The sequence below is a fragment of the Lucilia cuprina genome, chromosome 6, assembly GCF_022045245.1.
Source record: "Lucilia cuprina isolate Lc7/37 chromosome 6, ASM2204524v1, whole genome shotgun sequence".
In the NCBI taxonomy this organism is placed as follows: Eukaryota; Metazoa; Arthropoda; class Insecta; order Diptera; family Calliphoridae; genus Lucilia; species Lucilia cuprina.
In genome coordinates, this window is record NC_060954.1 from 64,207,405 (window position 1) to 64,220,127 (window position 12,723).

The following is a 12,723-nucleotide window of genomic DNA, read 5'->3' on the forward strand; positions in this document are numbered from 1 at the left end:
TCTAACATTATTTTTGAGTTTTACTTTTTTTGGATATAAAATAATGATTATTTTTGAGTTTTATTATCGTTCAGAAAATAATTATAACTTTTTGAGTTTGTATATATGGTCCCTGAAAAATTCACAAATTTAATAATAGAACCAAAACTCGTTAATGTGTACTTATATGACGACGTCATTTTCAATGACTACTACATACCCTCTATTACTTTTGAGTACCCTTATATATAATGACATATAATAAATGACGTAAGTACTTCATTTTCGGAATTGTCACTTTGTTTACGCATTTTATTTGATTCCGATCTAAAAAGTTTGCATTTAACCTGCAAGTGTCCTACTCACTGCACAAGCCAAGTAGTAGTGCAGTGAGTAGGACATTTAAATAACATCACCGTGTAAAAATAACGAGTTAAAATGCTAACGAAGAAGTTATAAAAAAAGGTTTTATCAACTTTTTATCTTATTAGTTTTCAATGTATGTTTTTCCTGTATTCTTTAAAAGCAAAAGCTAGAAAATTGGTTTAATAATTCTAAAAAAATAATAATAAATGCATGCAGCTTTTATGTATGTATCTCATTTGCAAGCAATAACTTGGAAACTATAAATAATTAATAGTCTACTCGTTAATAATATTCGTCAAATAAGTTTTTGATTGAGCCATTTCCAGACTGAACCATAGTCTTATTTTGTAAGCTGACAACGTAACTACAGTTCGGTTACCAAAATCGACATATTAAACATTTTTACACCACGATAATTTGATCAAATTTGGAACATACCTACGATTCCTTTGAGCTAAGTCTATTAAAATGGTTTAAATCGGCCCCTTACTTCTTCTAGACGCTATACACATAGAAGCGAATCTCAGGATGACAAAACTTAAATCGTGCGAGTGTATTATACCCATTGTATATAACCCAACAAACACAAATTTTATCGTTTAAAAATTTTCATATATTTGCTTGATATTATGTTTCAATATTTTATGAAATAATGGGTCGAATTAATCAATTTTAGTTGTTCAATGTAAGAAAGATCTAAATTTAAAAAATTATTCTCAATTTTATTCCGGGTCGAACTAATAAAAATCAGGGTACACTAAACAGGTATATGCATCACTACAACAATACAAAAACAACATGTATTTTGTTTTTGTAATTGTATGAGCTCAAAGTCAAAATAAATTAAAATATTTTTTGATGTTTGTCTTTTAGAAAATTCTTAATTTTATTTCAAAAAACATGCAGTGATTTTAAATGGAATTTTAAGGGATATGCATGTTTATATACTTATATTAAGGTGGATGCTATTGGTAAATGTTACAGAGGAATTGGCAGAGGACCTGACAAAAGCAAGATTTTGGAATAACCTGATTTGTGCCACGAAATTTGTATCTTTAGCTACAAAAGTTTGGCAAACGAAAGTGGACGAAAACGGGCGCAATACTAAAGATTGTTGATATCTGAATTGCCCTGATTTGTGCCAATAAAGTTGTGTTGTGGCTACCAAAGTGTGGATAAAGACAACAGCCTTCTCAACGTGCGCAATACGGGGGATAGTTGATATCTGGAATGACCTGATTTGTCATTAAAGTTCTATTCTAAACGGATGAAGTTTGGCTAAAGACAGCGGACCTCAGAAAGGGCGCAATGCTGAAGATGGTTGAAATGTATTTTTTGTGCAAACAATATTATTTTTTTTTACAAACTAAACATTTATTAATTTTTTTATTATTAAAATTTTATTTTGTTTCAAATAAACAAAAACATATTTTGACAGAGAAGGTATGCAAATAAGAAAACAAAAAAATTATCAGCTGTTCGATTGCATATACCTGTTTAGTGTACACTGATAAAAATACTTGAAAATCTATTAAGTTTGTTTTTTACTATTTTTTAAGTTTTCTGTTTTTGTACACAATAGTAAAATATAGTAAACTCTTTGACAAAAAACACATATTTTTCTCTTTTACTATTTTTGGTTTGAATATTTTTATCAAGTAAAAAGTAGTAAAACAAAATTTGTTCTGTATTTGGTTTGCTCGGAAAAATATTTCATACAATTTGTTTTAAATTTTTCATTATAATAACAATGAAAGAAAATTTACTTGAATTTCATTCGTTTACTTTTTATATTTTTGAGAATATTTTTTTATTTTTTTTTTTTGGGAGCTTTTAATAGGAGCTAGGGACATCAAGTCTATTATAGAGCTTTTGTCGAGATATGAGTATATTAAACATAATTATGGATTTAAAAGTTCAGTTGTATGGGGGCTAGGTGAAAAAATAGGCCGATGTTAACCATTTTCAATAGACTTCGTCCAACGTACCAGAAAAGATCATTTAATTATGGTCTGTTTTTATTCATACAAATCAAAAAGTCAATCAAAAAAATTTTATTATTCCTCATATACATAAGCCCAATACGGATATTTATACAAACCGATGAATTCTCTGAACCGCTTCACTCGAAATTATTTTTTGGAGTTGTGACACTACAGCTACAAATAAACAATGTATGTTTTATAATAGTTAACGTAAATCAATAATGCAAATAATAACTCTAATACGTAATACAAATATTTTTAAATATACATATGTATGTATGAATGCACATTAGACCAGTACTGCTTTTAATTGTGGTTTCATAAATTACAAATGTGGTTTATATAGAAAGTTTATTTATTTGGTGTAAATGCAGTATTACAGAAAATACAGACGAATTTTTTGAAAAATTTAAAAACAATTACAGTGCGGGCTCGATTTGTGCAACTACCTATTATTGCAACTGACTGATTTGCGCAAGAGCCTATTTTTTTAACATAACAGTATAATAGCAACTTTTTTCAAAAAAATGGTCGCGATAAGTGCAACTTTAAATTTTTGTGACAAAAAAAAAATTATTTGAAAGTATTTTATTTTTATTAACTTTGTATTTCAGTCAGTGTAATTTATAATGATTTGATCAGTCATAGGCACCTAAAAAACAGACTTGTATGTCCCGTCTAAAGTTATGACAATATAAAATTATTTTATTACGAATATATTACTTTACAGTTATTTTTATTGATTGTATGGGATTTCAGTGGTCGGTCATTGCAACATTTCGCAAATTGCAACAATTCCAATTTTCTTTCGGTTGCTATATATTTTTCATTTTACAAGAGATATATTTTTATTTAAAATACATATTGTCGTATGAAATCCAAAAATCCCTATGTTACATTAAACAAATAGTTCGGGAGAAGCAAAAAACCTTCTAAAATGATAAATAAACCAAAAATGTTTAACATGTATAATTATATCTGGTAAACGATTTTGAAAAATATGGGAAGTCAATTTTATCATATTAATCAATTACTATATCATTAGTTAGCTTTGCATTCTAAAGATAAAAAAGAGCGAGAAAAATATAATTTATATTTTAGTGGCAGGTCTAATGTACATAAGTATGTTTATATATAACATATACATAGGTATGTTATATACCACTTACCACTTTCACTTTTTCCACTTCTTTATAAGGGGTATACTTTACAGCCGTTGAAAATTTAAACTATTTAAATTTTATTTCATTGCTCGCCTTAAAAACTTTGATTTGAAAATGGTCCGAACAAACTGTTTTTGCTATTAACAACCGATACCTGAAATCTAAGTTATACCCCTATTGCTCATTCTAAATACAAACTTACAGTCTTACCATTTTGATAAATTGTATATATTATCATATAATAAAGTTATTTCTACCGTTAAAGGTCTCAAAAAGTCATATTATGATAACAGTGTTACTGATTTTAATCGTAAATATCCAGAGTTTTAAAGCATATACATTAAATGATCCACCGCCAATTTGTTCATCTTATGAAATGTTAATAGTGAATACTAAACAGTGTGTTTCTCGATGTCCCATACGTTGTATAAATGAAATATGTTTCGAAGATGGAGAATGTCCGTGTGCAAATTCGTACATAACATCATTTGGAGATGGCTTGGTTTGTGGAAAACCCTGTATTCCTGGTTGTATACAGGCTGGAGGTTATTGTGCTGCACCTCAAAGATGTGTTTGCACTCAAAAAGGTTCATATTTTGATCCCGTTTCAAGGAAGTGCCAAAAATATATATTCAAAGATCGATGTGGAGGGTAATAATAATACAATTTTTATAATATCCTATTACACAGATTCTATAGTTGCATACACATTGTTCTTGAAAAATTTCTGCATCCACCGATAAGTTGAACTCTTTTTTAAAATAACAATTAAAGGCATCTATTATGGTTTACAACTCAACATCAACTGACAACACAAGCATTGAAATATAAACATAAACAAAAATACAACTCATTAATATCTATAATGGTTGTTTAGAATAAATGTTTAGAAAAATTCGAAATATCTTTTTAAATCCTTAAATTGCTGTATTACTACTTTTGAAAAGTCGCAATAGAAATCGTTGCTACTAGTTTATCGTTCTATTGCTATCAAAATATTGAGGAATCAATAGAATAAATGAAAATATTTCAAAAGCCAAAAATAAAAATGTACACGGTAAAAAGGTTCAGTTTAAAGACCTTATTAAAACCATTATTCTGAAGACACAAGTACGTCCTGCCGCATTGCTTACGTAAAAAGGGCAACAGTATTTGAAAAAAGTGTATGTGGGGATGTATTTGATTTCATTGTGCTGTGTATTTTGTTTTGTATTTTTGGATGTCTGTTGGTTTCATTGAGTTGTGAATTTTTTTATAAGTATCCGTTACTTATTAATCTGTTTCATATTTTATTTAGAAAATAATCATATATTATCGAACTTTTGTGATAAATAAAAATAGTGGAAAACAAAATATGAAATAAAAAACATCAGCAAATATGTAGTTACGCGCATATTGCATTGTTTTCAATTTAAAAATCACAAAGAAATAAACAAATTTTCAAAGAAAATTTCAAAAACTTTTTATATTATTCTAAGTCAAGGATTCAAGATTATGTTTAAAAAATGAAAAAATTCATATAATTTAGGAACTTGTTCTTAAATATTGTTAACTTTAAACTTTTTTCTGTAAATATAAATAGTATTTTAATGCAATATGCCTTTTTTCAGGAGATGTCTTTATGGAAACTGTACGCATGATGGGAAGTGTAACTGTTTTGAAGGATTTAAGTACAATGATAATTTATTTGGTCAACTATGTAGCCCCGTTTGCAAACAGTAAGTAAATTCAAATTATTACAGCTGGATCCCGAAAAGATAATTCACTTCTGTTTAGTGTTAAGTTTAAGTAAAATCTCTTATATATGTTATTAATTTTACTGAAATAGTTTATTATTTTTATACACTTGATCTTTGTGAGAACAGTATATGGAAAATTTTGTTTTTATTTTAGATTTTAAGGTTCAAAACAATTATGAATTTTTTTTTGTTAATAGCACTTCAACGATACTTTTTGTGAACACTGTCTGACATCTTAGAAGTATCTTTTCGTAAAAATTTTTTTATCGGTTTAAAGTTAAAAAATTTTACAAAATGGCGTTTTAACCAAAAATAAAAATTAAATTTATTCGTGCTTCATCTAATTGTCTTGTAACTCAAGTTTTCAGCGAAAGCGAATTTGTGATGAAATTTATTTTGCAGTTGTCATATCCCTACTAACTGCTTTTATCATTTCCAAATTTAAACGAATTACACTAGTTTAAAAATTAATATTTTTTGTTTGCTCATGAAACACATATAACATATATTTTTGAAGAGGGCTATGTCCGGTTGTTAATTAACAATTTTTATTTTTTCCCCATAAGTCGAAATGAGAATAGAATAACAATCAACTCAGAAAAAAATCAATAATATAAAATTTACATCTTCATATAATTAATAATTTGTCGTCCCAGATTTTTTTTTAATATTTTTTTTGGACTTATATCATGAGCAAAATCGTTGTAAACTACACCATTTCATGTTTAAATTGAGAAAATCCAATCTTATATTATGAAACACCAAAATTAATTTCAGAAATCCAATTTAATATTGAGACATCCAAATTAAAATTACGAATCAAAATTGATATGAAGAAAACCTTATTTTGTATTGAAATTTATAATATTTTAAATCCATTCCAGAAAAAAATAAAACATTTAAATAGGTATATTCTTTCGCAGATTTTTTATCTTTTTATTGCATATTTGATCTGTAAACATTTAATAAACACATTTTTTAATTTGTTTATGCTCATATTTGCAAAACATTAAGGGTTTTCATTTAAACGTTCAAAACTCTCGTAAACTGTGCAACCTGTGCATGTTTCCAACCTCGCAATTGAATTATAAGTTTGAGCGACTATTTATGTTTATGCTCATATTTGCAAAACATTAAGGGTTTTCATTTAAACGTTCAAAACTCTCGTAAACTGTGCAACCTGTGCATGTTTCCAACCTCGCAATTGAATTATATGAAAATTGATTTGCACAACCCTTATAAGTTTGAGCGACTATTTAGACTGGCAAACTTGAGCAAACTCATTGTGCATTTAATAAATCTGTTCACTTATTGTTCATTTTTGAATTTATGGACTTGATTATTCACATTTTTAACATATTTTGTACATTTTTTTTTGTAAAAATATTTTTTTTATTTCTTGATTTCGTTTGACATTGCTGTAAAATGTTTATAAATATTGTAATTGAACAGAATTTGAACAGGGGTTTCATGAAACAAGTCGAATAACCTTGCCCACTTGCACAAATGGGAAACTTAAGCGTTTAAATGAAAACCCTTATTATGTTTTTTTTTTATAATTATTTCCCATTTTCAATACCAAAATTTACAACTTCGTTTTTTTCTAGTTTATTAAAATTCCTCAAAAATTGTCAAAAAATTAAAAAATATATATCTTGTTCACAAAAAATAAAACTATTTAGGGTCATTTAACGGTGTGAAATTGGGCAAAAATAAAAATAAATAAAAAATGTGTTGTGCGGGTAAGCAAATGTGTAAGAAGGTAAATTATCTTCACATTTTCGCGAAAAAGTTTTGACATATTGTGAGAGAGTCGGACTTTCATCGGTATGTTGAATTCACACAAAACTCGTCTGTGTGGAGAGGATATGTTATTGTTGTAAGACAATGTCATAGTCCAATTTCTTATTATTCTTTGGTTCTAAATTTTAAATTGAAATTCTCAATATGAGTTTGTATTTCCTCAATTTAAACTTAAAATGGTGTAGTGCTGTTAATAAAAAACCAGTTCGGTTAATTAAAATTTTGTAAAGAAATTATATAAGTATTTACATTAATGAACCTTTTTATACTTATTGAATGCAAAAACTACTTTAAAAACGTATTTCCCTCTCTTTCACACAAAACTATTTCAATAATTTTTTTAAGCTGTATTTTATATACCTCTTCAGTCGACTTTTTCCGATTTTTTTTCGACTATTTTCGACTTTCCGACTTTTCAAGTAGATTTGTCAACTATTTTCGACCTTTTTTCGACTTTTTGTCTTTTTTCGACTTTTCGACTATTTTAGACTTTTTGACTTTTTGATTATTTTTTACTTTTTGATTATTTTATACTTTTTCCGACTTTTTGACTATTTTCGACTTTTCAACTTTTTTCACAGGCGATAGTCGAGTTATCGACTTTTCTGGATCAAATAGTCGACTTGGACTTTTTTCGACAAAAAGTCGATTATTCGAAAGTCGATTTATAGAACCCTGGTATATTCGACTATTTCCGACTTTTTAACTATTTTTGACTTTTTCCGACTTTTCGACTATTTTTTACTTTTTTCCGACTATTTTCGACTTTTTTCGATTTATTGACTATTTTCTACTTATTCCGAAAATATCTGCAACGGCTAAATTGTCGGCTCAATTTAACTTTATATTTATATAAGTTTTTTTCTGCAGAAAATGGACAGTTTTCACTATTTAACTGAAATAATTGGAATATTTTTTGATTATTTAACAGCAATTGTTAGGAAATTGGTCTTCGAACCTCTCGATTTTTGCCAATTTTCTGCATTAGTGAGCCATTTTAGTCGTACTGGCTTACGAAAATTTCCAACCGTATGTCATAAAAATTTTCTTTATTTTTTAGTGACAATTTCTTACAATTCGTCAAACATTATACATATATATTAGTTAAGTGTTTATTTAGTATCTAACGTAAGATCAAGGAGAAAATGGGTTTAAATAATTAAAATAAAATACAAACGAGATAAAATTTTGAAGAACAGAAAAAACATTTTGTGAAATTTTTGTAATCGCTCATATTATCATATAAATCCATTATAAAAGTAGATAAATCAGAACAAACTCTTAAAATGTTTCTGAAGTATTATAGACATCAATTAAATTTCCTTTGTTATAAAAAACAAGTAAGAGTGCTATATTCGGCTGTGCCGAATCTTATATACCCTTCACCATAGTATTTTTTAAACATCTTTTATAAATTTTAAATTTTTTCCTGACTACATTATTATTAAATCAAAAGCTAAACAAAAAGAACAACAACAACGCTAAACGAAATAAAACACAAAACACACAAGGCATCTAAACCAACAGACATCTATACATACATAACGAAAAACACAGAAAAACAAAAACAAGTAATATTTCTATATTCGGCTGTGCCGAATCTTATATACCCTTCATCAAGTATGTTTTAAAAAACAGTTTTTATTTATTTTGTATCTCTGCACACATGTCACACATAACATACACACAAAAAAACTGTAGCAGAAAGAAATATTAACCGTTGTACTGTAATACCACCGTCAAACTGCATTACCACCCTCAAACAAATATGAGCTGTATTACCAACATATTACTGCTTTATCTCCTTGTTCTTGTTATACCCACTTACCTTCGTGAGAACAGAACAGCATCCAAATATACAAAAAAAATACACTGCTGAATAAGATAAAATACATCTCCACACGCACATGTACATCTTTATCCAATTCACAGTGTTGTTGTTGCTTTTTTAACAAAGCATGAACAAAATGTGGCTTTTTTGATCTCCGTTATTAATAGACCGATTTTGCTGATTATAAATAGCGATTTTCTCGAAAGCATGTCTAACTGAATTATTGAAGATTCTTTGAAGGATCTCGCCGATATCTGGGGACCTCTAAAAACTGATTTCAACAGACAGACTCTGCTATCTATAAGGATCCAGAATATATATACTTTATATGGTCGGAAAATTATATTATAGAAATTACAAACGGAATGACAAACTTATAAATATCCTTCTCACGAAGGTGAAGGGTATAATAACAACGCAATGACGCCAACAGTATCCAAACATACAAAAAAATTCACAGCTGAATAAAACCAAATACATCTACACACACACGTGTACATTTTTTTCTAATATACAGTGTTGTTGTTGCTTTTTTAACAAAACATGAAAAAAATATGACATTTTTTGATGAAATTTTCAGACGTTGTCTCGGATTTTCGCTCATATCTCCGTTATTTACCAACCGATTTTGCTGATTTTAAATAGCGATCTTCTCAAAAGCATGTCTAATAGAATTATTGAAGATTCGGATCTCGCCGATATCTGGGGTCCTCTAAAAACTGATTTCAACAGACAGACATGGCTTAATCGACTCCGTTATCTATAAGGATCCAGAATATATATACTTTATAGGGTCGGAAAATTATATTATGTCATTACAAACGGAATGACAAACTTATATATACCCTTCTCACGAAGGTGAAGGTATAATAATAAAGGAAATAATAAAGGGTATGTTTTTCTTAAATGGTTAATTGTTAGAAATTATTCAGCTTATTCGGTATTTGAAATTTTACAATTTTAATTTATTCGAGCTATTAATCGACGGTTTTTCGTTTAAATACCCTAGATTCAGCGTAGTCGAATATAACATTTTTATTTGTTTGGGTGTTTGATAACTGAAACATTTTTTTATTTTTCAACAGAGACTGCGGTAGAAGAGGATACTGTTTCCTTCCCAATATGTGTGCGTGTCGTAAAAAACATTACCACTACCAATCGGATGGACAATGCCATAAAGATGATGATTATATTTTTTAATAAAAACTGAAACTTACCTAGAAAAAATAAACAGCATTTTTAATACATTCGGAAAATAAAACATTTTTTTCTGTCATTTAAATTTGGTTTATGGTATGTTTCCACTGGCTTGAAATCTGCTAGATTTGCGTAAACCTCTTCAAGGTGTTTCCACTGAGCTTACTCGTTTTTTTTTTTTTTTTGATATTCGAATTTTCGAACAAATTCTGTCAGTTTATTTTTTCATATCCACAATAAAGTTAATTTTATGTAAAATTACATATTAAAAATAAAAAATACAGTTGTAAACGAACAAATTTATTTATTAAATGCCACTAATTTTAAAGTTATAAGTTGTTATTATTTTCACTTCGAAATTAATTGTCAGTTTTTCGATGAAAACATTCAATTTGAATGGATAGCTTTGCTTATCCTAGACACATCGCAGTGTTGCTGGCTTTACACGATCACGCAAGTAATATGATCCGACAAAATTTTGTGTAGAAGAGTACGGATGGGATCGTCTAAACGCAATATGTAATGAAACCATCACACATTGGGAGAGAATACAGATAGAAAATTTGACAGTCGTATGGCTCTCTTCATTTTTTGAAATGATTCAAAAAACAAGCCGGTTTCATTAGATCAGGGATGTATTTTTATGTAAACACGTATAAAAAAAGTGAAACAGCTGTCTCCATCTGATTTTTTAAATGTTTTATACCAATCGTGTAAACACAAAAAATATAAATCATACGACTTTTATTCTTTTTGTTATACAGATGGAATTTCATTTTACTTTTTCATTAGACTTGTCGTACGTAAAGTGTGATCGTCTGAAGGGCCCTTAAGCAAATCTTGTTTGAAAAAATACAATTTCGACATGTTTTAAATTAAATCTAGTAGATTAACTAGATTTGGATGTATCAAAAATGTATGGGAAATCTACATGATTTCAACTAGTTTTACCCAAATCATAGCATTACCCGACCACAAAAGTAATATCATTAGACCACATGACATGACTGATATTAGACTTTTTTAAATGTCAAAATTTACACCAGTGCAGCTTTTGTATATTTAAATTTGGCGCTAAATTACACAATGTGTAATTTCTGTTGTTATTGGCACAAGTGATTAAAATTTTTGGTATTTATGTACTAATGAATGTTTGTGGCATGTGTTCCTCCAACCTTTTTTTTCATTCAACTGTTGTGAATGCCTCAAATGAATTTTGTAGTGAATGTCAATACGAACACTTTTCAAATTTGGTATAACAAAAATGTACCCACATACAAATTGTATGCTGAATTAAGCAGAACAATTAATGTCAATATTTTAGACAAGATTTAAAATTTAGTAATTCATTAATTGAAGCATGGATGCGAATAAGGGCGTAAAGACCACCTTTTCAAAATCGCGTTTTTTCGCATAATTATATTAAACTAACCTTTTTACATCTATTCATAAAAAAATAAATTGAAAAATATAAATTTTTCGCTAAAATAGATAGTTTTAAAAGCACGATTTTTAAATACTATTTATTTTTTTGGGTAAAAAATATTAGCAATTTAATGTATTTTTCTGTAAAAAATCATATAAATTTTAATTGTAATTGCACCAAATTTGCAGAATGGTTGGAAAACATTTCAAATTTATTAATTTTTTAATTATATTGCAAAAAAGATTATTATTGAATGAATTATTTAAGTATGAATGTGTGGACAAGAAGAAGGGCGTATATCCATAACTATAGTTATATTTTAAAAAATTATTATATCTTGTTATTTTCGAATTATTTTAGTTAAAGAGGTCCTATCCAATTTGATAATGAACTAAGATAACAATGTGGTTCGCTGATTTTGACAATAACGCAATAAGGTGCGATTTAAAGATTTTTCTAAAAAAGATTTTGTTTTAATTACTTATAAGGATAATGAAGATGTGAGTTATATTTATGCGTATATGTGAAAAAAGTAGGAAAAAATGCCGATTTTAAAGTTTTATGATGTTTTTATCGTCTCCTGTAAAATTTCCCAAATGGTTTATACGCCCTTATTCGGCTCCATGCTTCAATTGTATAAATTAAAAATTCAATATGTAAATATAAAATTGTATTGTTATTAATTTATTAATCTAATGAAACTTTTGATAGAGAATTTATAAAAATCTATTAGGTAGATGATTAATACGTTCAGCATTTACAAAAATGTTACATTATTATCACATTTGAACATATAAACTGTTTCATAAGTTATGAAGAAACTATTTTATGGAGTCATCGGAATAAGGTACCGTACATCCATCGCCATTAAAATCAACATACTTCTCATTCTTATGACACATTAAAAAAAAAACATATGACACATTACTAAGAGTATATGGATGAGAGTCCTAGTGCCCCTAATTCATTCTGTATCTTATTCATTTAACTCATTGCCAAAATTCAGCCCCACAATAATTTTTCTTCCCCGGGGCATGTTACCTTGATCATCTTGTAATTACAAACCGGGGAAATAGAGGAGCTAACAATACTTCTAGTATGCCGGGACTATAAACTGGTGGTGTTTATAGTCCCGGCATAATAAACTTTATTTCGGACATTGTCTTTGAGATGTTTTTATTAAAAAATTAAAATATTTAATTTAGTATTAAGAAGATTAGGGATTTAGGAAAGA

The 12,723-nt window shown here is 27.9% G+C and overlaps 1 protein-coding gene across 1 annotated transcript; it reads left to right on the top strand.

Moving 5' to 3' along the window:
* Positions 1-3,765: 3,765 nt before the first annotated feature.
* LOC111690319 (tenascin) lies at positions 3,766-10,219 on the top strand. The gene is made up of 3 exons (XM_023452787.2): positions 3,766-4,144; positions 5,104-5,211; positions 9,952-10,219. The coding sequence occupies exons 1-3, from the start codon at positions 3,777-3,779 to the stop codon at positions 10,064-10,066; spliced, it is 591 nt and encodes a 196-aa protein (XP_023308555.2). The 5' UTR covers positions 3,766-3,776; the 3' UTR covers positions 10,067-10,219.
* Positions 10,220-12,723: the final 2,504 nt, after the last annotated feature.